The sequence below is a fragment of the Neophocaena asiaeorientalis genome, unplaced genomic scaffold (assembly GCF_003031525.2).
Source record: "Neophocaena asiaeorientalis asiaeorientalis breed wild unplaced genomic scaffold, Neophocaena_asiaeorientalis_V1.1 scaffold104, whole genome shotgun sequence".
Lineage (NCBI taxonomy): Eukaryota > Metazoa > Chordata > Mammalia > Artiodactyla > Phocoenidae > Neophocaena > Neophocaena asiaeorientalis.
In genome coordinates, this window is record NW_020175679.1 from 2,188,095 (window position 1) to 2,214,684 (window position 26,590).

Genomic DNA, 26,590 nt, shown 5'->3' on the forward strand with positions numbered 1-26,590 from the left:
GGGGACTTCAGGTGAACTACAGACACTGTTTAACACTGAAAATGTTGAAGGTATAACAGCGGAAAGACTAAAGGAAGGCGTTTTAGTGGAACCGTATTCCAGGAATTGCCACCCAGGCTTTCTTTGTTCTGACGGGAAGACCATTCTCCGTGTCTTTTGTGCGCAGAGTGCAGCAGTGATTTGGGTCTAAAACCGAAGCACGCAGCCCTGACGGGTGTGCCTTTCGAAGGCAGTGTGGCCCTGCTCCTCGGCGCTGGCATCAGTACCCCGGCCGGCTGTGCCCTTGGCGGTGGCTGGGAGGGAGCCGGGTCTGAACCAGGGGGCCCGGGAGGGACCGGCTTAGACCAGTCGCACCCTGTATCTGAGCCTCCGTCTCCCTCTTGCGAGCTGGGGTGCTTAGCGTTAGGGTTAGGGCCCTCCTCAGGCCTCCTGTAGGACCGAGTGAGATCTCAGGTGCGTGTTGTGGAGCCGTGGGTCTGTGCGGTCACCCCGAGAGCAGGAGAGAGAAGCCCAAAGGCTGGGAGCCAGAGGGGGAAGGGCTGCGGGACGGCGGCCAGGGCACACCCTCAGCAGGGGCGACCCCGGGTCGCGCGCGCTGCCCTGGGCCCCGGCACGCGTGCCGCCCGAGCAGGCTCCCCTCCCACAGGTACTTCTTCAGCTCAGTGGCCTCAGCTGCGGCCGGACTGCTGTGCATGGTCGCCACGCTGCCGTACGTCTTCACCCAGTACTTCATCAACCCCGCTGGGCTGCGCACCGACCCCCACTATAGGAGTATGTGCCGCCCCGCGCCCAGGCCTGGGCCTCCCCTCCCGCCCCCTTCCCTTTGGGGGGCCACGTAGGGCAGCCCGGGGTCGAGCAGCTGTCCAGGCTGAGTCGTGGGGTGAAGACGCTTGAGCTGGAATTCGGTCTTCACTGGCCAGCACACGACCCTTCTCTGTTTTTCTTCACTGAATTGTTGGAAGCTGCGTGGCTGTGGTGTCAGGTCCCCTTGGGTCACAGAGGACTGTATCCTGGAAATGCCTCAGGTGGTGGCTCTGACCTTCCAGCTCTAGTTAGAGTGGGGAGGGCCCAGCGGGGCAGCACAGTGGACGCTGGGGTCAGGCTCTGTGACCTGGGCACCTAGTTACCCTCTCCCAGCTTTACCTTTCAGATCCATAAAGTGGGTCGTGATACCCACCGCAGTCAGGAGGGGCTGCAAGGGTACTTAGGTCAGGCAAAGCACACCTGGGCAAGGAGGAAGGGCTCACCTGGGCAGGGAGGGGCTCACCTGGGCAGGGAGGGGCTCACCTGGGCAGGGAGTCACTCCCTCAGGCTGGTGTTCCCTCCGCCACTGCCAAGCTCCGTCCCCAGGTACTCACCTGACGAGAGGTGCTACCTTGTCCACAGGAGCTGGACGCGTGTGCCTCTCCCCCTCTCCACAGGTGTCTCCGACCAGAACACGTGGCTCCTGCTCCTTCCGCTCTTCCCCGTGAGGACGGGCACGCCGGCCTTCCTGGGCATCGGGGCGCTGACGCGGCTGCTGACGGCCACCTCCTCCTTTTCCACCTCTACTTGAGTGCGTGCCCCCCGTGTTGGCCAGCCTTTGCCCTGTGTTCACGTGGGTCCCCGGGCAGGCAGCCTCCGCCAGAAACAAGCTCAGAGCACAAAGGACAAGTGACAGGAAGAGAAGAAACACCCCACGAGGGGCAGAGGGCTGAGTCCTATTCCAAGGCCTGCGGAAAACATCAAGGAGGTTCAAAAAGTGGTCAGTTAAGGTGTTCAGAGATGGAAAGGAATAGAATCTATGAGGCAGGAACAGGACACTGTGGAAAAGAACAGGGAGATTTAGAGAAGCAAAAACCAGAAATCCTAACAATGAAGAGCATTGAACTCAGCCATGGGGTCTCCACTAACCAAACTCGCTTGAGGGAGAACGGGTGGTTTTCTCGTGTCCACACGGCAGCTGCCCGGGGCAGGCTCCATCTGCCTTTAAAACGAAGGGAGGAGGCCTGTCCTGCACCCTGTGAAGATTTGGTTCGGAAGCCACAACCATCACCAAGCTCTGCGGCCCCGAAGGGAAGGCGAGGGGCCTGTGGTGGCCGTGCCGGTGCTCTGGCGCCCACCATCCCCCGCTGAGCCAGAGACGAGGGCAGAACCCGCCCTGGAAGCCCCAGAGGGCTCCCCCAGCTCCTGTGTGCACGGCGGGGCCCGCAGGGCCCTGGGCTCGGGGCCGGGGTACGTCTCGGGGGCCGCTGCGTCTGTCCAGGTGGAGCGCGCCCAAGCGCTGCTCTGTGCGCTTCTGCAGCTGTTGGGGACGCGGTGAGTCCGCAGGAGTGAGGAGGGGCCTGGAGAAGTCAAGCCCACAGGACTTGGCGGCCGGCTGGACGTGTGAGGACAGGAGTTCCAGGGGCTAGTGATGCCACCGTCACCAAGGGTGAGGACACACAGGAGGCCTGTACCGGGGGAGACGTGCTGGAATCAGGACCAAGTGGGTTTCTTTTAGGGTCTTTGAACCTCCAAGAATGGATTTCCAGGAAAACGCTGGGCTTTAGCTGTTGTCAGTTACAGTAAAAGTACCCTAGAACGTATCTACTTAACATCCTTGCTCAGACTCAGCGCGGCGGCGAGTCAGAATTCAGTCCAGGCTCAGCGCAGTGGCGAGCGCTCAGCGTGCGATCGAGTGAGACCCTCGGGCTGGAGGCTCAAGGAAGAGCCGGGCGCCGCGAGTGGGAGAGAGAGCGCCGTGGAAGGTGCTGAGGGAGAGGATCCTCCGGCTGCCCGGGCCGGCGGGTGGGCACTGCAAGGCGGTGGACACAGGTGGACCTTCCCCGGCGCAGCTGGGCTCCGGCCACGGCCCCCAGGCCGCGGGGCGCGTGGGGCTCTGCGTCCGTGTCCCCTCCTCCGCTTCGTCACTGCGGTCCGATCACCGCACCTCACACCAAGTGCGGGCGCCGGAGGCACGCAGGGGCACCTCACAGTCTGGATTTGGTGGTGTTTGTGCAAACCCACACAGGAGAATGAATATTTTCATGAGAATACAAACGGGGTCAAGTTTACATCCTCAAAGTGTGACACAGGTTCTGAGGGAATGTGTGTAGTTACTCAAGAAAGATAAGGCAAACGAAGCAAAAGCCCTTGTAGGAGCGCCCAGGGAAGGGGGCGGGGAAGGCGTCCTGAGCCTCAGGCCCCCGCGGGGGCAGCAGCCGAGCGGGCCTCGCGGGGCCTCGCGGGGCCTTGTGGGGCCTCGTGGGCCCTAGTGGGCCCTTGTGGGGCCTCGTGGGGCCTCATGGGGCCTCGTGGGCCCTTGCGGGGGCCTTGCAGGGGCCTTGCGGGGCCCTTGCGGGGCCTTGTGGGGCCTTGCGGGCCCTTGTGGGCCCTTGTGGGGCCTTGTGAGGGCCTTATGGGGCCTTGTGGGGCCTTGTGGGGCCTTGTGAGGGCAGGCGGCCCTCCGTCTGCTCCTCGAGCGGCAAATAGGCTTCTGTGGGTGGCCCTTTTCGCTTTTCAGAAATGATGGTCAACCCTCTGTTCTCACGTCTGTTAGTTTTCAGGGAACGTTTGGCCCCTCCGCGAAGGCACACCAGTGAAGCGGGCACAGAGCATGCTTTCGTTAATAGTGCTTTTCTATTGACAAACGTGTTTGAGAGTTTCTTCTAACAACCTGGGGTCCTTCCGCCACGTGTGAGAGCTGGTGTCTCACCTTAATTAAAACGGAGCTGGGCTCAGCCCTCCCCCGTCCACCTTGGCTTTACGGGCCTGTGAGGGACACAGGGCCATGGCTCCCCTGCCCGGGACAGGGCTGGTGGGCCACTGCTGGCCGCGGCCCAAGGCCAGCCAGGCTTGGAGTGGCCTGGGAACCAGCCCCCAACGCCCCGGACCACGGAGGGCGGGCCGCTCTGCAGCTGATGGAGGGTGACTCTGCCCCTTGCCTCCTTCCTCCTTTCTAGGGGCCAAGAAGCTGAGCACATTTGAGTACATAATGCAAAACGACAAACAGCAGAGCTCGAAGCCCCCGGCAGTGAAGAGAGATGTGACCCCACAAAGAAAAGGGTTGTCACGGGTACTGGACGTCTCTCTGCTTCACCATCCAGGTTCATGCAGGGCTGGGGCAAGACCCAAGGTCACCTTGCAGCTAGGACCACTTAGCCACAGTCCTTCGCTTCTGTGTTGGCACGTGTGTGTGGCTGTATGTGCACGTGAGTGAGCCTGGCGTGTAGTGTGCGTGTGTGTGTTGTATCATTTCCGAACTCACTCTCCACAAGGTCAAGCCAGCAGGGCCGACTCCTTGCAGGTCGCCCGTTTCTGCAGCTGCTGCTCATCAAGGCTAACATTCACTCTTCAAAGGTCACCATTAAGCAAATGAAAAGATAAGCCACAGACGCAGATAATTATTTGCAAATCAGATACTTGTACCCAGAAAACGTAGAGAACTTTCAAAACTCAATTATAAGAAAATCGACCCAGATTTTTAAATGGGCAAAAGATTTGAACACATTGCACCAAAGGGGATCTATGGGTGGCAGATGAAAAGAGGGTCAACATAATTCATCGTAAAGGAAACACGAAACCACAGTGAGACATCACACATGTCCATTAGGGTGGCCATAATCAAAGAGACCAGCCGCAAGTGTCGGCGAGGCTGTAGATGGCGGGCTCACACATTGCTGGTGGGGATGTGAAACTACATCACTTTGCGAAGAGGTTTGGCGTTTTCTTAAAAAGTGAAATATATACGTCTCAGTGACCCAGTCACCCCACTCCCTGTCTCTTGCCAAAGAGAAGTGGAAACGCGCACACATGTGTAAGGGTGCGGGGAAGGGTGCCCCCCCTCCCCTCCTGTGAGGTCCCTTCCCAGGACCCGGGAGACTCTGAGGTGCCACTGCTCCAAATCGACTGAAAGTGTCAACAACTTGCTTTCATTTTATAACTTTCCTTTGTCTCCCACAGCAGCTGGATAACCACCTGAGATCACCTGTGCAGGGGTAAGTCGTCATCTGCCTAGAGCACCTATATTCTCCTCTTAACTGGCTTACTTTAAAATGTCTTTCTTAGCCCAAGGAACATCCTCCATATGCTTTCCTAATATTTTCGTAATTTTTACTTGCTTTCTTTACACTTGGTTTTTAAACCATCTTCTGTTTATTTTTGTATTTACTGAAATAGCCAAGGTTGTTTTATTACAGCCTAGCTGTTGGTTACCACCTCATTTGTTAAATGGCCCGCTTTTCCTCATCAAATCGAAAGGCCGTTTTCCTGATACCCGAGCTTCCGCAGGCTCTGGGCTTGTCTGCTTCTGGACACCAGTCTGTCCCTCTGCTGAGTGTACTAAGGGTGCTGTGCTGTTTTAACGACAGGACTTCATTTAGCTACCTTTTAATATCTAGTAGGTGAATGCCTCTCTTAAGATTTTTGTTTTTCATTATTTTGACAATTCTTTCCTGTATTTATTTTTCCATATAAACTTGAAGATCATTTTGTGCAGTTCCAAGAAACCTGGAGTTTGAACTGGAGTTACGTTAGGTGTGCACCTTACGTGGGTGGGACAAAGGCTGCCTCCCCACCTTCACAGCTCAGCGTCTGTGTGGGGAACAAACCAGGAAGCCAGTCTGCGGGTGGGGAGGTGCGCTGGAAGTGCCGGGCACACCCTAGTAGGCTCCTTCTTCCCAGAAACCTGCAGGGGAAGCTCCAGTGTTCCTGGCAGGGAAGACTGGCCCAGGGGTCCTGGAGGGCTTCACGTCTCCCTTGCCACAGCTCAACTGGCAGAGAGACTCAGAAAAGGAGAAGCGCACCATTAGTCAATTCCCCCAAAGCTGAGAATTGCTGCAGATTTTTGCTTGGTTTAATAATCAGGGCATTATAGTTTAGTGTGAAAGAACATTCCTTTTCAAATAGCCCAGTTTTTTTTTCTTCTAAACTTATTACAAACCTGATTGGCACTGGTATTGTGAAAATCTAAGTCATTTTGAATTTCACTTTCAAGTGTCTATGGTCCTTTAAATAAAATCTAAGAATATTTTTTCTTTTATTGCTTTCTGGCAAGAATGATAGAAACCTAGCTGGAATCAGCATGGTATCCTTAACTCTAAAACCAAACCTAAACAAGACAAAAACCTAGTTTTTTTTCAGATTGCCTAATCAATGCATATTCATTATAGAAAATTTGGAAACTGCAAAACTTCCCAGTGTAAATATGAACATCCCTTCTTGCCCACCTCCACCAAGTACCACTGTTGGCATTTTGATTAGTATCTTTTAGGTCTTCCTTTTAAATATTTTTTGTGTGCATTATATACATGATGGGTTTTTTTCTTTTTCTTTTTCTTTCTTGCGGTACGCGGGCCTCTCACTGCTGTGGCCTCTCCCGTTGCGGAGCACAGGCTCCGGACGCGCAGGCTCAGCGGCCATGGCTCACGGGCCCAGCCGCTCCGCAGCATGTGGGATCTTCCCGGACCGGGGCACGAACCCGTGTCCCCTGAATCGGCAGGCGGACTCTCAACCACTGCGCCACCAGGGAAGCCCATGATGGGTTTTTTTCTAAAATTATAATCATATTGTAGAACTCTTTAGAAGTCTTTTTTAAAAACTCCATATATTGTGAACTTTGTTAACAGAAAAAAATAATGATTTTTATGAATATAAATCATGCCATCTTTGGAATGTACCGTCTTCCTCATTTTTGGAATACTATTCTTTATTTTCAATCTAATCTTTACTTCTGCATCCCTTTATTGAAAGGGTTGATTGTGTGAGAAGTGTGATACAACAAAGTACAAGTTTACAAGCCCTCCAGACCCAATGGGCAATAAAACACCAATGACCTTTTTCTGCTGCAGAAATGTTCCTGGGGTGACCTGGGAGTCAACCTAACAGTTAACGAGTAGACACAGCCCGATTTGGGGGAGTTTGCTGAAGTAGGTCCTAGAAACCCGGGAATATGCTTAAATCACAAGACACTGAAGTGTCTCACAGGCGTGTTTTGGTGGAAAACACTGTGGGACTTTGTAAAGTGTGTCTCTAGTAGCAGTTATCAGACCAGTTTACTGGGAGTGCTTCTTCTCTCCTGGACTGTTTGCTTGCCGTGGAACAGTAAATAGAATGGATTATATCGATAGAAATTGACCAGCTAGGATGAACATACAAGTGGGGGCAGGACCACACACAGGCAGACACTTCCTGTCTGATTTTAGAGGCGTGGCCTGTGCCAGTTCCCATTGCTACACAGCAAATCCCCACAGACTTAGTGGCAAAGACGACGCGTGAACTCGGTTCCCGCAGTCACACGCCTGCGGGCGCATCGGGCTCTGCTCGGCATTTCACACGGAGCCGCCAGGGCTCCTGGGGCTGCGTCCTCTGCAGACGGTGGGTCTGGAATGTTGACAGAGCCTGTCCCGTCCTCACGCTCCATCTCTAAGTCGGTAGTGGAGGGCCGAGTCCTCCTCGTGCTTCAAACCTCCCCGACTTCCCTCTTCCATGTTCCTCGGTTTGTGGAGGTCCGTGTGATGACACTGACCAACCTGGGCATCAAAGACAAGCCTCCCATATTCGTTTCCTGGAGCCTCTGCGGGAAAGTGCCACAGAGTGGCAATGTTGTGGCCCCGAGGCACGTCACCGTGCGCTTGTAAAGAGCCCCTGCACCGCTGCTGCTCACAGACTGGCAAGTGTAGCTGTCCGTGGGGGGGGCTCAGTGGGGCGAAGCCCGCCTTCCTGGCATCCCACCGGCAAGCAGTCATGGTCCTTTACATGCACAGCCCCTGCAGGCTGCTTTACATCGAGCGTTCCCACGGCCTCCCAGGGCTGCTGCTCTAAGGAGGAAACGGCAGCATTGACGCTGGTGTGAGGCTTTGCAGCCTTACCCGCCCCGCATGCGCTCCTGCCCCCAGCCAGCTCCCTCCTCGCTGACCTCAGTCTTCCCTCCCCCTGCCCCATCCTAGCAGCAAGAAGCCCAAGGAGTTCCTGCCAACTTCCATGCACCTGGGTCTGTGCTCCGCCACCGTAAAGCCAGAGGACACGTCGTCATCAAAGGTAAGCCCACGGCCACCAGCGTGAGACTCACGACGGGGGTCAGAGCCGAAGGTGGGTCTTAGGCCCTCCAAGAATGAGGGCAGAGCAGTATTTGGAATTGCTTGTTTGATGAATTGAAGCATTGATGTTGTTCCCAGGGATGCCCCTCACATGGGAACAAAGGTAGGTGAGGAATAGAAGAGAAAGTGAGGGACAGAACTAACTGTGGGGCTTGTATTGTGTGTGTGTGAGTCTGTGTGTGTGATGCGTGTGTGTGATGCGTGTGTGTGATGTGTGTGTGTGATGCGTGTGTGTGATGTGTGTGTGTGAGTGTGATCTGTGTGATGTGTGTGTGTGAGTGTGATCTGTGTGCTATATCATTTCCATAACTTCGCAGGATCAAGCCCGCAGGGCTGACTCATTGTAGGCCCTCCCAGAGGTCAGATGCCCCGGGGGTTTCTGGTGGGCTACTTGTGAGCAGGCGTTACTACTCTGCCAGTTTCTGAAGGTTGCTGGTGACTTTATCTTCTCTGTGGAGGAGCTTCATCTCACCACAAACCCTGAAGGGCGTCAGAGAAGGGGGGTCCTTGTAATAATTTAGAAATAGCAAGAGGGTCAGCACCCACCTTTAGCAGCAGTGAGGTTGTCGTCAGTCCTTTTCCTTGCTTGCACTTGCGCTAGCAACTTCTTCTAGAAGTTCGGAAGCATGTTTCATGGAGCGTGTCATCCTGCCCACGCCCCCAGACTCAACCACCAAAGGTGGACTTCACTGCAAGCCAGGAGCAGGCGTCTGTGGGTTTCTCTGCTGTCACTGAAGCCAGGGTGACCCTATGTTCCCGTTTGCCTGTGACAGTCCCATTTGACACCTGCCGCCAGTCCTGACCCTGTGGTCACCACTCTGACGGACACTTGTCATTGATCATTATGTTAAATCTCACTAAGAGTCTCCTGGACACATTATTATATCCACTCGGCGGCCAACAGGGGAGAACGAGGCAAGCTCAACTCCTAAGAGCAAGCAGATCTTCTAAGACTCTGAGACTTGAGACCTTTCTCTCTCCTGCACTGGAGAACACATTGTCTTTGGCATTTAAGAACATGAAATACCAAATTACCAATGCACAGGTGACTTTCTAATGCAAAAATATAACATTATGGGTTTGGGTCTCTTAAACTTGTCTATACTTAATTGTAAGTGTTCTAAGGTTGAAATATGCTTTATTATTTAAGAAAGGGATTTACCATTCTACTTAGTTGGTACAAATTACCAAAACCGATTCAAGAAGAAATGGAACATTCAGATGGTCATATAACAAGTAAAGGCACTGAACTAGGGGGCTTCCCTGGTGGCGCAATGGTTGAGAGTCTGCCTGCCAATGCAGGGGACACGGGTTCAAGCCCTGGTCCGGGAAGATCCCATGTGCCGTGGAGCAACTAGGCCCGTGAGCCACAACTACTGAGCCTGCGCATCTGGAGTCTGCGCTCCGCGACAAGAGAGGCCACGACAGTGAGAGGCCCATGCACCGCGATGAAGAGTGGCCCCCGCTTGCCACAACTAGAGAAAGCCCTTGCACAGAAACAAAGACCCAACACAGCCAAAAATAAAAATTAATTAATTAAAAGAAGGCTCAACATTTAAAAAAAAAAAAAAAAGAAAAGAAAAAATAAAAGACACTGAACTAGTAATTTTAAATTCTCCACAAAGAAAATCCTAGGCCCTAATGGCCTCATTGGTGAATTCTAACTGTTATTTTAAGGGGAAAAAAACCCCAAATCAATTATGCACAAACTTTCAGAAAATAAAGGAGGAAGAAATACTTCCCTGCTCATTTCTGTGAGGCTAGTACATAATACTAAAGCCAGATAATGTCATCAAAAAAGAGTATCATTAAAAAAAAAAAGAGTATCGTAAGCCAATATCGCTCGTGAATACAGAGGCAAAAGTCATTAACAAAATATTAGCAAACCAAATGCAGTCACATGTATACAGAACTATACACTGTGACTAAGTGAGGTTTAGTCCCGGAATGCAAGGTTGGTTTAACATCTGAAAACGTATTAATGTAGTAAACATATTAATAAAACACAATAAACATACAAGCACGTCAATCAATCAGAAAAAGCATTTGCTAGTAACACATCTAGTTATGATAAAACAATTTCCCAACCTAGGGGGGGAAACACCCTAAATCTGATAAAGAACACGGGTGAAACTTACAACTAATTCATACTTACTGCATACTGAAGGCTTTCCCCTTAAGATTGGGACCAAGACAAGAATGTCCATTCCAAACTTCTATTTGACATTTTACTGAAGTTCCAGCCAGTGCAGTAAAGCAAGAAATATAAGTTAAAGGCGTATAGATTTGAAAATGAAACGGTGTTTATTTGCAGGAAACATGATCCTAACAGATCTGCAGAAACGCTCGTAGAAATAATAAGATAGCTTAGCAAGGTGGTAGGATATAAAATCAGTGTTGAAAACCGAATTCCATTTCCGTATACTAGCAGTGAAAATTCTGAAAATGCTCTTAAGAAAACTATTCCATTCACGGTAGAATCAAAAAATAATAAAATAACGAAACAAGCACAAAAATCTGTATATGTGAAGCTACAAACTATTGCTGAGAGAAATTAGACACAATCCAAATAAATGGAAAGATTTACAATATTTATGGATTGGAACACTCAATATTGTCATGATAGAAAATTGATCTACAAACGTACATGATCCCCATTGAATTCCCAGCAAGATTTTTTCTTTAAGGAAATAGCACGCTGTATGTGGAAATTCAGAGGACGTAGAGTGGCCAAAATCATTTAGAAGAAGAAGAACCAAATTGGAGGATTTAGACAATCTGACTTCAAATTTCACTACAAAGCTACTGTATGGTTGCCAGCATAAGGACAGACATAGAGATCAATGAAACAGAATAGAAACTCCAGAAATAAAACCTTTACATTCATGGTAAATGGATTTTAAACAAATGTGCCAAGGCAATTCAATGGGGAGAAATGTGTTTTCAGTAAATGATACTGGAACAATTGGATAACCGCAAGGGAAAAAAAAAAAGAACTTAATGTCCTACTTCACAGCATACAAAAAAATAACTGAAAATCAATCTTGGACCTAAATTTCAGGACTAAACTACAACACTTTAGGAAGCAAACAGAATAAAATCTTTGTGACCTTGAGTTAGGCAAAGTTTTCTTTAATATGACACCAAAGCACTATTAAAGAAAAATATGAAAAATTGGACTTCATCAAAATTTAACATATTTGCCCTTCAGAAGTCACCACCACAAAAATAAAGATATAAGCCACAGACTGGAATAAATACTTCCAAACCATATACTTGTATCCAGAATATATAAAGAATTTTCAAAACTCAATTATAAGAAAAATGACCCAGTTTTTTAAATGGGCAAAAGACTTGAACAAACCGCCCCAAAAAAGATATACGGGTGGCAAATATGCACATGAAAAGGTGGTCAACATCGTTAGGCATTAGGGGAATGAAAATTAAAACTAAAACAAGACCCTACTACACGTGCATCAGAGTGGCTAAAATTCAAAAGCTGACAATACCAAGTGTTGGTGAACCTGTAGAGGAGTTGGATGTCTTAATACATGGGAATTTAATTGGCAGTTTCTCTAAAACTTAAATATATTCTTATCATTTGACCCAGCAGTCCCATTCCTGACTAGGAGAAATGAAGCCACCTCTGTACATGTAACATGGGTTGGGAGGAAAGATACTATCCCACCAGTGAGATCCTTTCCCAGGCCTCAGAAGCCCCTGAGACACCATTGCTTGAAATCAACTCTAACAGACTTGAATTTCTGAACAAGTAACCTCAACATCAACAATTTCTTCCTTTACAATTTTATTGATTTGTATTTATTCTCACAGCAACCAGTTGCCAGCCTGAGTTCATCTGTACAGAGGTAGGTTAGACGCTTACTAGAGTTGTTGTATCTATCTGAAAAATAGCTGTATTCTCTTCTTAACTCAAATTACTCTGAAAAATAATTCATCTGTGATGGAATATTTTTAAATAATGTGTAACACAATGTAAACTAAAATGGTTTCACTTAAGATTACTAACAATTATAGCCATTCACGTATCTCATTTTTACTTATCTTACTTGCAAAAACTACAATAATTCTTCTCGCCCTTCTTTACAACTAACATCTGAACTAATACACAAAAATAAGACAAGTCTCTTTGTTTTCTGTGCCAGTTGGAGCACATGGGCTCCGTTGAGTCTGAATGTCCTTTTGACAGCCTCTCCTAACATTAGGTTTCAATTAAGCTCCCGAAAGTCAGGCTGACTCATGTTGAGTCGGTGTTGAGTCAGTTAGATGCTAAGGTAAGTGACACTCTGCCCCAGGAGCACTGCACACACGCACATGACTTTTCACCTCAAAATCACAAAAGCAGAACATGGCCCATTATAAAGGTCATCACCCAGGGTAAGAACACACTTTAAGAGTACACTCTGTCTCCGTGATGAAATTGTATGCAGCCATGAAAAGTCGTCTTCTCACAGAAGGTGGAGAAACAGGGAATTTACTTGCAGTGTTATGGTGGGTGTTTTCACTTACTACGGCTGCCACAGCAAAGTACCACAAAACAAGCGGCTTAAGAATTAGAAGCATGTCTCACTGTTCTGGAGGCTGGAAGTCTGAAATCAAGTGTTGGCAGGGTGGGCTGGGATCTGAGGGTGGTGGGATCTGTTCCAGGCCTGGCTCCTTGGCTTGCAGGTGGTGATCTTCTCCCTGTGTCTCTTCACATCATCTTCCCTCTATGCCTGTCTCTGTGCACAGATTTCCCCTTTTCACAAGGCCACCACGGGTATTGGATTAGTACCCACCCTAATCCAAAATTTTTTATTTTATTTTATAATTTATTTTTGGCTGTGTTGGGTCTTCGTTGCCGCGCACTGGCTTTCTCTAGTTGCAGTGAGCGGGGGCTACTCTTCATTGCTGTGCGTGGACTTCTCACTGCGGTGGCTTCTCTTGTTGTGGAGCACGGGCTCTAGGTGCGCAGGCTTCGGTAGTTGTGGCACTTGGGCTTCGGTAGTTGTGGCTCACAGGATCTAGAGCACAGGCTCAGTAGTTGCGGCCCACGGGCTTAGTTGCTCCGTGGCAGGTGGGATCTTCCCGGACCAGGGCTCGAACCCGTATCCCTTGCATTGGCAGGTGGATTCTTAACCACTGTGCCACCAGGGAAGCCCCCATGACCTCACTTTAAGTTGATGGCTTCTGAAACACCCTGTCTCCAAATAAGGTCACATTCTGACATCCTGGGAATTACGGCTCCAATGCAGTCGTCCCTCAGTATCCGTGGGGGATCTGTTCCAGGAGCCCCTACGTTTACCAAAATCCATGGATGCTCGAGTCCCATAGGTAGCCATCCATATCTGTGGGATCTGGGTCCGAGGATTCAGCAAACCACTGATAGAAATTTCAGTCCAAGTTTGGGTGAATTCTCGGATGTGAGACCCATAAATCCGGAGGGCCAACTGTATATCGGAAAAAACGCACGTATAAGTGAACCCGCCCTGTTCAAAGCCATGTTGTTCAAGGGTCAACTGCTCATCTGTTTCGAAGGGACAGAATTTAACCCACAGCAGTCTGCCTTCTAGCCCTCCAAAATCCACGCTCTTCTGTCACATCACAACTTCCCCCAGTTCAAGCATCAGCTCTAAGTCCCAAATCTCACCACCTAAATCATCCAAATCAGAGATGGCTGAGACTCAGGGTATGATTGATTCATCCTGGACAAAATTCCACTCCATCTGTGGACCTGTGAAACCAGGCAAGTTATTTGCTTCCAAAATACATTGACGGGACAGGCATAGGCTAGACATACCCATTCCAGCAGGAAGAAATCAGAAGGAAAAAAGGGTCACCAGTCCTGAGCAAATCTGAAACCCAGCAGGGCAAATTCCTTAGATTTCAAGTGTTGAGAAAAATCCCCTTTGGCTTGGTCATCTGTGCTATCGCCAGGCCCACCAGGTGACGGCCCACCACGCCCTGCTCCATGCCGGGAAGCTGGGCTTGTTATCCATGTAAAGGTGAGAGTCGGTTGAGATTAATACCTCACTTCTTCTTCATTATTGTGTCTGTAACACATGCTCTTGCATCAATGTAGGGACCATGGAAAACCCCCAACACCACCTCAAGGCTGATATCTGAGCAGCCGCCACCTTTGCTTTCTATCCATACACAAAAGCTTACAGGAAAAGATCAAATCACGCCATACCTGTCAGTCTGCAGCTCCCTATTCTGTACCCCCAATGGTGTATCGTGGATGGCTTTTGTGACACTGAACATAGACGTGCTTCCTTCTCGTCAGGAAAGTCATCCTCTTCCATGGATAGACCGTGAGTTCGTCAGCTACCCCCCGGGCAGACCCTGAGGTTACGTCCAGCCTTGGCTTTTTCGGACAGTTTACCGGAAGCGTCTTTGTGCCAGTGTTGTTAGGTACAGTTGGTTTTATTTCTGTAGGACATCCATAGGGCAAAGGGCTTGGCTGTGCACAGGTCTTCAGGATTACTTTCCCCCAAGTTAGAGAAATTCACACTTGCATCAATTTCCTCGAAGTTTTCAATACAAGATACTAACAGTATATTTAGTTTTATCCAAATAAAACAAGTAATTGTTTCTATGTGCATTCCTCTTAATACCAGTGGGAATGTACATCATTTCATCTGTGTTGACCATTATATAATTTCCCTTGTGCGCACTGCATTAGGTTTTCACATATTTTCCCCATTTTTTTACTGGGGTATTTGTATATTTCTTAGGGATGTTAAGAGCTCTTTGCCTACTGAAGATACTGATTAATTCTTTGTTCTGTGTGTTTCAAATATATTTCATCCAGTCTGTCATTTAAAGAAATTCCTTTATTGTGTCTTTTGCAATGTAGAGGTCACAAATTTTTCTGAAGCTGAATTTGCCAAAATTTTCTTTTGTCTTGCTTTTAAAAGCCTTCCTTACTCTCAGTTTCTACAAATATTTTTGGAAACAGTGAGACAGGTAACAGAGTCATTTTATCCCAACGATACACCTGTTGGTTGCCACCTCATTTATTAAGTAGTCCACCTTCCCCGTGGAAGTGAGAAGCCCTCTCTTTAGTGTCTGGACCCATCTGCACTCATCCTGGATGCCTTCTGCTGCCTCATTTATCTCCTTCTACTGCAGCATCCCATTATTCCTGGTTAGACAAATTCCTATCAAGATGTTTTCATTTTTCAAAATTTTTGACAATTCTTACGCATTTATTTTTCCAGATAAACTTTGAAAGGATTTTGTCCCGTTCCAAGACACCTGGGTTTGGGGTTGGTGTTGCCTTCAATATGGCTTTGCTTGGGAGGGACCATTGCTTCTTCCCAGCATCACTGCTCCATGTGGAAGCGCAGGGAAGCCTAGATTCATCTCTCCTCAGTGGAAAAGGGGCCAGAAGTGCAGCCCCCGCCCTTCCGGAGGGACGTGCTGGGAGCTGCGGACGGGGACTTTCTCTCCATCCTGCATCCAGCAGGGCAGAGAGGTTCCCTGGACCAGGAAAGGGGAGCTTAGAAGAAGTGCGCCACTAGGCAGTTTCTCAGATGCTGAGAATTACTTAGATTTTTGCTTAGTTTAACAGTCAGCCAGTAAATATGATTTAGTGTAAAAAGATCATTCGCTTTCAAACAACCCAATAAGTTTTCTTCTAAATTGACTTCCTGAGAAATCTGACTGGCGAGACTATCGTGTAAATCCAAGTCATTATGAATTTCACTTCACAGCATCATCTAACCAGGACCCTTTAAGTGAACTCTGAGAACGTTTCTCTTTCATCCTTTTCTGGTAAGAATGATAGAAACTTAACCGGAACCAGGATGGTAAACTTTCACCTCAAACAAAATTTTTTTCAGATTTCCAAATCAATGCATATTTATTATAGAAAATTTGGAAATACAAAATCCCCAGTAAAACAAAAGACACTCAGAGTCCCCCACCCGCCAATAACTCCTGCTGGAATTTTGGGTTGTACCTTTGAAGTCTTCCCTTCTAATAATTTTTCTGTGCATTGTATACATAATGTTTTATTTTATAAAATAACGATCATATACAATTCCTCAGGAGCCTCATGTACTGTGAAGTTCATTCTGTTAAGAGAAAAAAATTGAGACATTTTCTTCTACTTTGGGCATGTATCATATTCGTCTTTACCGTCTTTACCGAATTCCTTTTCTTTTCCAATCCAACCTCTACTCCTCCAACTGGAAAAGGAGCTAGCGTTATTTAATGCAAGGGTTAATGATGGGTAAAATGTAATACGAGTACAATGTAAGTTACAAATTCTCTAGATGAGATGGGAAATAAATTACCAGTAGTCTTTTTTGTGGCAGAAAATGTTTCTAGGGTAACATAGTAGTTTGGATCCAGTTGAGGAAATCGGCACTTTTGATGGCCATTCCCAGCCTCACTCCTGCGGCTGACCCTGTTAGAGCAGGTCGGACCTCGGTTCACAGAGACCAGGGGAAATATCTAAGTCACGTGACACCTGCCAGAGGAAGAAATGCGCCCCATACGTGCCCGTGGATGTGACGGTGTTCTGTGGGCAAGTTGTAACGGAAAACCTCACGGAGGACTTTACAAAGTGTCTCTTGCTCTAGCAGTGGTTACCGTACCATTTTCTGAAGAGTATTCCTTCTGGACTGTTCATCTGTTCTGGAATGTTAAATGGATGGGATGAGAATATGAGCAAGGAATCAGATCTTACACGTGAAGACACGCATCGACACTTACTATCTCACGGTTTCCTTGGGGCAGAAACCTGGTCGAATGAAACTGGGTCTCTTCTCTGCACCCCACAGACAGCAACCGTGTGTCCCCAGGTTTCGTTCATCCCTGGAGGTCCTGAGGGAGAAGCCACCTCCAAGCCCACTGGGGACAGTGCCAGAATTCCCTTCTCACCTTCTCTCCTCCCCCTGAATCGCAAGTCAGCAATGGCAGTTTACGTCCTTCTCACGTTCAGATCTGTCTGAATTATGCTTCTAGTGCAACAAATCCTCACAAACTAACGGGCTTAAAAGAGGAGGCGTTTGTTCTGTCTCGGTGTCAGAGGCCAGACTCCAGGGCTCAGCAGAGCTGCTCTCTCTCTGAGCCTTGTACGATCGCGCAGCCTCTCACAGCCCATTCTGAGCCCCCAAAGGTCCACGTTTGCCGATACGTGTCCTTTCTTCCTTCTGTATGTCCCGCCAGCATGAAGCTCACAGAACAGGACCCCACCATCAACATCCCAGGCGAGAGCTCCTCGGGGCTGCAGGTAAGTGCGGCGCGGGGCCAGGGGCCGGACTCAGGGACTCGGTTGTTTTAAACATTTGTAGTGTTCCCGGGGCTGCTACTCTAATGGTACGTTCCTACGTCCATTCTTACATCCAGACGGGCATCCAGATCTTGTGTTAGGCCAAGTTTTCTTTTATATGTTGCCAAAATCACTGTCTATGAAAGAGAACAATGGCATGTGTGTACATGGTGAGATGATTGCGTCTCATGTCGTCACCTTGTGTGTGTGAGAGAGAACCTTGAGATCTACTCTCTCAGCAAATTCCAAGTACAGTCACCAGGATGCACGTTAGATCATGAGGTTTATTTTAGAAGGTCTTCCCTTTGGGTAAACCTATTAATAAACTTTTGGTCCCAGGAATTGCACTCCTGAGAATGAAAATAGACTCTAAGGCTTCCTGGGTTCAACCCAGTTCTGCCGGTTCCCTGGGCAGGGAGCCCTGTGCGTGTCTACTCCCGTGCAAACCTCTACGTTTATTGGTGATGATTGCAGAGGTGCTCCACTAGCACAGCACCCAACACGTGGGAGCATGCAACTGTTTCTTACCATTAACTTGAAGATCCAATCATAAACGTGGACAAAGCTCTATTGCAAAGATGTTCACCGTAGCATTGTTTATAATGATGAAAAATCTGAAATAATCTAAAAATCCAAATTCAGGTGAATGATTAAGTAAAATGGGCTCTGAATATGAAATAATGAAGTTAAATGCTTCTGATGTAATAAGTGGGGAAAAGCAGTATATAAAATTACATATATGGCATGTTTGCAACTGTGTAAAACAAAAACCAAATCCTATAAGTGGGGGGAAAAGTGACAGAAAATGCATGAAAATGCATTAGAATGATTGAACTCTGGGTAACTTTTGGTTTTCTTTTTCTATTTTCCAAAGTGTTATCTGTGGTTGCATGATTTTTGAGTAAAAATACGGGAAATATTTAATTTTTTAGGTTAAAAAAGGAAGAAAAAGAACAAAAATGATACATTGGACATCATCAAAGTTTAGGGTTAGGGTTAGGGTTAGATTTGAACAAACTCTTTACCAAAAGGGATCTATGGACAGCAAATAAGCCCGTGAAAAGAGGCTCAGTATCACTAGGCACTGAGGAAATACAAATTAGAACTGCCATAAGGGATCACCACATACCCGCCAGCGTGGCTATAAGCAAAAAGTTTACTGATACCAAGCATGGTGAAGAGGCAGAGGAGGTGGAGGCCTGTGCCCTGCGGGTGACATGTGGAAGACGGGCCAGGCCGGCAGCGCCTGGGGTCAAATACATGCTTTCACGTGCACCAGCCGCCCCACTCCTGTCCACACCAAGCAGGAGTGAAAACACGTGCACGTGGACTTCTCTGCTTGGGCTGCAGAGGCCAGGCAGCCCAAACTACACGTTTCTTTTCTTACAATTCTGGAGGCTAGAAGTCTGCAGTCAGGCCATAGTCAAGGTTGGCTCTTCTGAGCATCTCTCCTTGGCCATCACACGGCCTTCTTCCTAATCTCCTCCTCACGTGAGAAAACCAGGCACAGTGGCCTATACGACGCACCCGAATGACCTCATTCCACATTAACTGCCGCTCTAAAGGCCCTGTTTCCAAATACAGTCACAAAGTCACGAGGGGCTAGGACTCCAACATAGAAATGGAGGGGATGCAATTCAGGCCAGAACCCGAGGACTGGGGGTAGGGTACCGCCCACCAGGGATCCTTCCCTGGACCTGGGAGCCCCTGAGGTAGCCTTACTCTAAGTCCACTTACGATGGGCTGGATTTTGCGGAAGGTAGGTTCCATGTCGAGGGCTTCTTTCTTAACCTGGTGAATCATCATTTACTCCTTTCCCCCCACAGGAACTGGATGGCACCCTGCGTTCATCCACAGTGGGGTAAGTGTGAGCTTCCCTCCCTGACAAAGGGCCGTGCACTCCTCTTAACGCAGATTCCTGAGGACAGTGGACATCTGTGATGGGGTATCTGGGGGAAGACATAATAGAAAATACAGTTATTCAGGTAACTCTGTGACACTGTCACTCGCGGCTGTCCCCCAGCCTGGAAAGTCCTGAGTTCTCCCTGTCACCTTCTTTACAACTGACACCTGAGCTAATGGACACATATGAGTCACGCTCGTTTGATTTCTCTCTCTGTGAACATGTAGGACGCCCTTCCGATGGTTTTCGATAGTGCCGTCCTGACGCAGGCCTGAGTCCAGTGGGCGCTGAGTCTGTTCGCCTTCCAGGAACACGGGCCAGCCCACTGCCCACCTTCCTGCCTCAAGGGCAGGAAGTGGCCCTTTACAAAGGCCCTGACCCAGTTTCAAGCACACGTGTTAAAGCGTATGCTCTGTGCCCTGGCAAAACTGTGTGTGGCCACGAGAGTCTTGTGTCTCAGAACAGCGTGTAACAATGAACACACAACGTGACGGTAAGTAAATTACTCTTTATTCACTTACTCAGCAACAGGGAGAGCTTTAACTAAAAAGCTGCTTTTATAAAACAGTTCCTATGTTGTAAGCATGTGGAGATTGCACGCTTACCCTCCAAGCTCAATCACTTTCATCTGGTGTCACTTAATACAATTTAAAATAAAAATGAAAAGGAACAAGTCATTTACTTGAATCTCACCCACCAAACACACACACACACACGCACGCACGCACATGCTCACGCACCTCTCCAGCCCTCTCCAGGCCACTGCATGTGGCCTCCTTCCGTGTCCCCCACATGCCACCCCCCGCCTCCCCACTGATTCTGTTTCCCATGACCCCAGCAGAGTGAAGTGGAAGAAGTTCCTGCTGCCACCGTCCAGGTGCTCAAGTGTGACCTCCCTCAGGACCATCCGCCCAGAGAGCTCCCTAAAACTCCAGGTGAGCCCGGGGGACTCACCTCTGAGTGCAGAGTGAGGCTCTGTGTAGAAGTCAGGCTCCCCAGACCGAGGTTAGGATGGCTGCTTTGCCTGTGACCCAGGAGTGCTGGCTGCTCAGGGCAGCCCAGCTGAGTGCAGAGCAGCAGAGAAAGGGGGGCCAAGGCTGTTCTTGGCCACGGGATGGTGTGTGTGCGGTAGAAGCAGACGGACCCCAAAACGGAGGCACCACCAGCAGCCCTTGTGGGAGTCCTGATGTCCACAAGCAGCTTTGAAAGACTGTCTAGTATCTTTTCATTTTAGCCTGAAAAATTTGGAGGGGCTGTGTAAACCGTGTTAAGTCTATTGGTGATAGATTCCCTCAGCATTTGTTTGCCTGAAAATGTCTTAATTTCTCCATCATTCTTAAAAGATACTTTCGTTGTGTATAGAATTCTTGGTTGGCAGGGTTTTTTTTCCTTCGTGACATTATGTCACCCCAATGACTCCTGGCCTCCATGGAATCTGATGAGAAACCACTGTTTATCACACTGAGAACCCCTTGTTTGTGATCAGTTGCTTCTCTCTTGCTGCTTTCAAAATTCTCTCCTTAGGTTCTGAGAATTTGGCTGTAATGTCTCAGCGTGGATTGTTTTAGTTTATCTTACTTGAAGTTTGTTAAGCTTCTTGGATTTGTAGATGCATGTTTTTCATCTTTGGGAAGCTTTCAGTCATTACTTCTTCAGGTATTTTTCTGTTCTCTTCCCTTCTCCCCTCCTCCTGGGACTTCCCCGTATGTTGATACCTTTGATGGTGTCCCACAGGTCCACCAGCCTCTGTCCACTTTCCTTCATTCTTTTTTCTTTACGGTCCTCAGACTGGATAATTTCAGTTTCACCAAGTTTTCTGATCCTTTTTCCTGCCTGCTCAAATATGCTGATCTCCTCCAGTGAATTTTTTATTTCGGTTTTTGTATTTTTCAGCTCCAGAATTCGTTTAGTTTCTTTTTCTAATTTCTACCTCTTTATTGACATTCTTATCTGTTCATACACCATTTTCCTTATCTCCTTTGATTCTTTGTCCACGATGTCCTCTGCCTCACTGAGCATTTTTGAGACAGCCGATTTAATATCCTTGACTATTAATTTGAAAGTCTAGGCTTCCTGTTTCTTTGTATGTTTTACAATTTTTTGTTGAGAACTGGATAGTCTGAGAATTATAATGTGGTAACTCTGGAAGTCAGATTTGCTCCTCAGGGATTATAGATTTTTGCCTGGAAGGCTGGAACTATGTGTCTGTGACTTTTCCAAACTATTTTTGCCAAGTGTGTATTTCTTGTCACTGAAATTTCTCTTGCGTTATCTCTGTGGTCAGCTAGTGACCTGACAAAGACTTCCTTAAATGTCTGGCTGCAAATAGAGGGGAAAGGTTCTGTCTCTTTAAGTCCTCCAGAAGGTGGCACTGACGGAAGCTCTTGCTGCCAAGGGGGCCAAAACCAAGGCAGGCACCTGTGCCTGCCCCTCAGGGCAAGGCCAGACCAAGCAGAACACACAACCCCAAACTTGTGGAGTGCATCAGCCAGCTGCTCCGGGAATGAAGGTTCTGCCCGAAGCCGCAGCAGGACGAAACAACAGAGGGTGGCAGCCGCTCCCTCCCCCACAGACGTTACAGCATCTGATCGGTCTCCAAGTGTGAGATGGGTGACTGACAGCTCCTTTCAGCATGAGGGTTACCTCAGTGGAGGACGAACTCTAAAGCTTGCGACTGCACCCCTTTTCCCTAGCAAACCGTTGCTGCACTTTTGATACACAGCCTTCTTCAACACAGTCATCAGCCACATCCTTCCCCGCAAATCTCCATTCCACAGTCGCCCACTGTTTCACCTACCTGCTTTGTCCGGTTTTTATTTTCATTCCAAAGTAATATTTTGTTTCCCCTTAGTTCCAGTAATTTTTAGATGGTTTGGAAACACCTCACCTCACCTTTGCTTCCTGGGCAGCACTTCCTCTGCGTATTTTTTCTCACGCTGCCCTGTCTCTACCAAGATCACTGCTCCAGTGCTTCCATCTGGGGGCAGACACCCCGCTGTTGCCTGTGGACTCAGGAAGGTTTGTAGCAGTGATCGTTCTGCAGTGGCCCCAGCAAGTTATCCATTGAGGGTAGTCCCCCCAACCGTAGCAGCACCCTGCCCGCCTCACGGTGGGTTCCATGCGGGTCTCTCCCACCTTCCACAGCACACTCCCCTGACCATGTCCTTCTGTGCCCATTTGCTTCCACCTCTTTGGGAGTCGTCTTTTCTGGCCCAGCAAGGGTTTCCCTTCTTGTTTTCCCCTGAAGTTATGTCTTTACCCCTTTATGTATCTATTTATCTATTGACTATAATTTTAAAGTACTGGATCAGGGAAGGGAGACTCTAGCATATTTTAGATATGCTGTTTTGATTTAGAGGTCTCCTAGTGACATGTTTACTTGTAAGTCTTTCCAAATTTTCAAAGAGCAATTTTGCATAATCCCAGTCTCTGGTTCATGCCACATTCAGCGCTGAAAGTTGAAATGATCACCATCCCTGACCCTTTGGCAAGTCTGGCAAGAACCGTGGTCACCCTTCCTGTTGGCTAGCTGGCAGACGTGGGACAATAAAGTCATCAGTCTGCTGGGCCAGGTTGACACCAGGGCAGGGAAAAAAATGCCTGTATTCAGATGTGGGTGTGAAACACTAGGGGCTCCCTGGTAGCCAGGCCCCAGCACCACGGAGCAGCGAGTTATATGGAGAAGTTGCCAGGTTTGCGGTGACCTGTGTGTGCCCCAGGCACCCCCCGTTTGTCGTGCTGGGAGCCCACACAGGTCTCCTTGGCTTCCATGAGACCCTCACACACATTAGGCAAAGCACACTTGTCTTTATCCTGATGTACGTGCCGGAGAAAAAGCCAACATTCTCCACCAGAAGCAGTGGTGGTTGTAGCCACACAGAGAGATGAATGCTCTGAGGCTCTAGAGGTGACCGACTGCCCACATCTCGGAGCTCGTCCAGGGGAGAGGCAGGCTTGTCTGTCTCTAATGCTCTGAGGCTCTAGAGGTGACCGACTGCCCACATCTCGGAGCTCGTCCAGGGGAGAGGCAGGCTTGTCTGTCTCTAATGCTCTGAGGCTCTAGAGGTGACCGACTGCCCACATCTCGGAGCTCGTCCAGGGGAGAGGCAGGCTTGTCTGTCTCTAAAACATCCTCTTGTCACTACATTTTGTCCCCTTCGGCAGTTTAACAAATACTGCATCATGTATTCCGTATTACTTCTCTTTCTGTAGGATGCAAAGGATCGACGAGACGTAAGGCAGCTTATGGAGGGAGACGTGGCGGAAAACCAAAGCTCAGCTTCAGGTAAGCTATTGGGCAGTTTGGGTCAGGTTGAGCTCTACCCAAGTGTGATTTTCTACAGAGTTAAATATTTTCTAAGGAAAAAAAAAAAGGAGAGAGAAATCAGCATGGAAACTCAGGGCTGGGACGCTTGTCTCTGTGACGTGTCCGCAGACAGCCCCCGACGTCCCATGTGTTTGCCCTGCCCCACTCTGTGCCAAAAAGCCATCCAAGGGGTGGAGCTGGACACCGGCCGAAGCACCAGTAGCGAACGTCTGCCCCTGACTGAGGCCTGGTTCCGGGCATCCGTCTGTGGCCACCGATCCGAGCTGTGCACCCCGAACGGTGCTGGTGGCCGACCTTGTGGTGGCCACACGGGGCAAGGTCCCACCAGAGAGTCTGGATGGCGACTGGAACAGAAGGTCCAATGTGCTCCACCACGTCCCACCTGCCGGGGTCTCGAGTGATTTCACGCAGCGTCTTCATCTTTTGTGAGTCTTCATCCTTCCAGAGTTTAAAAAAATATTCACCGCTCAGCCTTTCACCAACTAACGTTCATGACGATATCGTCTCATGAATGTGCATACCGGTAGAGCACACGGGACACCTCCTTGAGCTGTTAACTCTTCAGCACGCTCGATGTAGGACTCAGAGACTCCGACTCCTGGAGGGGAGACGGAGGCTGGAAGGGTTAACTGACGTTACGTCATTCCACGTAAGCTGAACCTGAAGGCTCACAAACACAAACGTGGCATCGATGAAGCAGGGAGGGGAGGGGGAGAGGCTGTTCCATGAGCCCGAGTGTGCAGGTTGATTCTGAGGACAGAGGGTGCTCCCGACAAGCAAGCACCACAGGTGTGTGAGGGTGCGCCCACGTGTGGAGGTCCTCCTAAAGGTGATGAACCAGCCAGGCGGTGAGGGGCTCTCGGGCTGGGGCTGAGGCAGGGAGACCCCCAGAGAGAAGCCCAGGGCACCTGCCAACCCTAGTGACCTTGTCTTCACAGACGTACAGGAGGTAGAAACAGAAGGCCAAGTTCAGAGCCAACTTCACTTTATGGGTTAAGTTGTCCCATAAAACCGGGACCCCAAAATGCGGAGGTGAGCCAGAGGACCCCAACTCTCTAGCCCCAAAGGACACAGGAATAATCAGCCTCAAACCCTGGGGGTGTGAGGAAAAGAGAAAGATCATTGCTGACGGTTCGGGACGCCAGGCTGTCCCTAACTTTGCGAAAGGGGGCTGGTCCCCTGAGCCCCCAAGCTGAGAAGTGACATAGAGGCTCAGGGTCATCCTGGGCGCCAGGCGGAGACCCTCCGAGACTCGCCCTTCATCGCTTGCTGCTCCCTCATCAGAGAATCACGAAGAGGACTGCAGGGAAAGTGAGCAGCTCCCCGTAAGAGTGACCGACTTCACGTGGGGACAAAGCACCGGCGTGGGAATGCACAGAAACTAGCAGAAACAGAGCCCTCGGGACTCATCAGACGAAAACGCCAAATAATTATGAGGATTTATTTTGTTTAGAGAAATAAAAGGCGGAGTTTAAAATATCTGAAGAGAACAGAAAACTGTTCCTTAATTACCAAACACGTTTGAGGAAGAATGAAATAAAGCTTACAGAAATGCAAAAGGGCAGGACAGGAGGTGCACAAAGCCGAGACTGGTCTTCGCTGCAGCGGCCGGCTCTGTGCCGTGTGGGGCGCCGTGTGCCGTGTGCGGGGCCGTGTGCCTGGGCTCGGAGCCCCCCACCCCTGCACACACCCCTCCGAGGTGCTCACGGGAATGTCTCCTTTTTCTGCAGGAGCCCAGGGACCTGCGCTGGCTGAGAGCCCCTTGCAGGGCTCCTTCTCTGCCGGCAGGCTGCCGGTGGAGTCGGTCCCGGAAACCCACGCTCTCCTGTCCTCTCTGCGTGGCCAAAGAAAGGACACGTGGTCCCAGAAGCACTGGGACGCCCTCCCCAGTAGCCAGAAGCCCTGGAGCTTGGAGCCCATGGTCATCAAGATCTCCGGGAGTTGCCAGGAGGTGCCCCACGTGTGGACAGTGGCGCCGTACACCCAGGTGCCCAAGGGCCTGCCCGTCATCGAGGAAGAAGAGTATGGGATGAAGGTGACCCCTGTCGTCAGCGTGGAGGAGGGCTGCAGCCCCGAGGAGGCCACTGAGCCCGGCAGCTCCACCAAGGTCCCCATGATCGTAGAGCCTGAGGACCCGGAGCCCGAGGACCGGGCTGCTCAGCCTGCATGGAGCAGGCGTGTCCCCCAGGGCCCCAGGGCGCCCCTCCCTCCAGAGCTGCTCACACAGCCTGGCCTCATTTCCAATTCTAGGAGGAGACCTGGGCCCCGTGGTCCACCTTCAGATCCTGCGCTCCCTCTTCAGACCCCGCCGTCCACCGTCAGACCCCACACCCTCCGTGAGGGCCAGGAGGGAAGAGGGAGCACATGAGCCCCTCTGCTGCTGGCTGCGTGGGAAAGGCTTTACGATCGCTGCACTTCACTCACTCTAGAAGCCATGTTCTAAAGGCTCGCATGCTTTTCTAAGCACATCTAAGTGTTATTCCAGGAAGGAAGAGGATTCAAGATGCAGTGGGTGCCATGTTTTTACTCTGTTGACTATTAATGTTTTTAACTGTATGAATTTAAGTAGCTTTTAAGAAAATTCTTCAGAATTCCTTAGTAAGTTTTATAAGAAAAAACAAAAGTGAATTTTAATGGCAATAACCTTGAAATCAGTCTTGGTAAATTTCAAGTCCCTGGGTTTCAAGTGGCTGCTTCTGTGGAGGGCTGGCAGCCGATCCCTGGCCTGCCCGCCACACTAGTGCTGGGGTCTGAAGTCCGGTGTGAGCCAGGCCTGGTCCGGGCCTCCAGAACTGGCTCCCAAGCCCAGGCCCGGGGGCAGCCGCCCCAGCCTTGTCTCTGTCTCTCCCCTGAATCGGGCCCACTGCAGGTGGTGACCGTCCAGGGCACAGCCTGCCTCACCCGCGCGGCCATGGTCACACCTGTGCTGGCCGTGCTCACCCCCGCCAGCACGGTCAGAGGCCCTGGGCAGGCTACTGAACTCCCATTTCCTCCGCGTGAGCCACGCGGTGAGGAGGTCC

At 49.5% G+C, this 26,590-nt stretch overlaps 2 protein-coding genes across 2 annotated transcripts in view; both read left to right on the plus strand.

Annotated features, from left to right (window-relative positions):
- Positions 1-25,397, plus strand: part of LOC112390900 (probable palmitoyltransferase ZDHHC11B) — a 26,802-nt gene extending 1,405 nt beyond the window's left edge. Inside the window, 13 exon segments of the mRNA XM_024731984.1 lie at positions 647-771; positions 1,422-1,520; positions 1,523-1,555; positions 3,924-4,036; positions 4,924-4,958; positions 7,908-7,998; positions 11,892-11,926; positions 17,238-17,301; positions 19,167-19,201; positions 19,471-19,736; positions 20,082-20,178; positions 23,456-23,528; positions 25,301-25,397. Coding sequence (XP_024587752.1) covers positions 647-771; positions 1,422-1,520; positions 1,523-1,555; positions 3,924-4,036; positions 4,924-4,958; positions 7,908-7,998; positions 11,892-11,926; positions 17,238-17,301; positions 19,167-19,201; positions 19,471-19,507 — 667 coding nt within the window. The 3' untranslated portion in view covers positions 19,508-19,736; positions 20,082-20,178; positions 23,456-23,528; positions 25,301-25,397.
- LOC112390906 (actin cytoskeleton-regulatory complex protein PAN1-like) lies at positions 23,848-26,159 on the plus strand. The gene is made up of 2 exons (XM_024731991.1): positions 23,848-23,995; positions 24,509-26,159. The coding sequence occupies exon 2, from the start codon at positions 25,282-25,284 to the stop codon at positions 25,936-25,938; it is 657 nt and encodes a 218-aa protein (XP_024587759.1). The 5' UTR covers positions 23,848-23,995; positions 24,509-25,281; the 3' UTR covers positions 25,939-26,159.
- Positions 26,160-26,590: the final 431 nt, after the last annotated feature.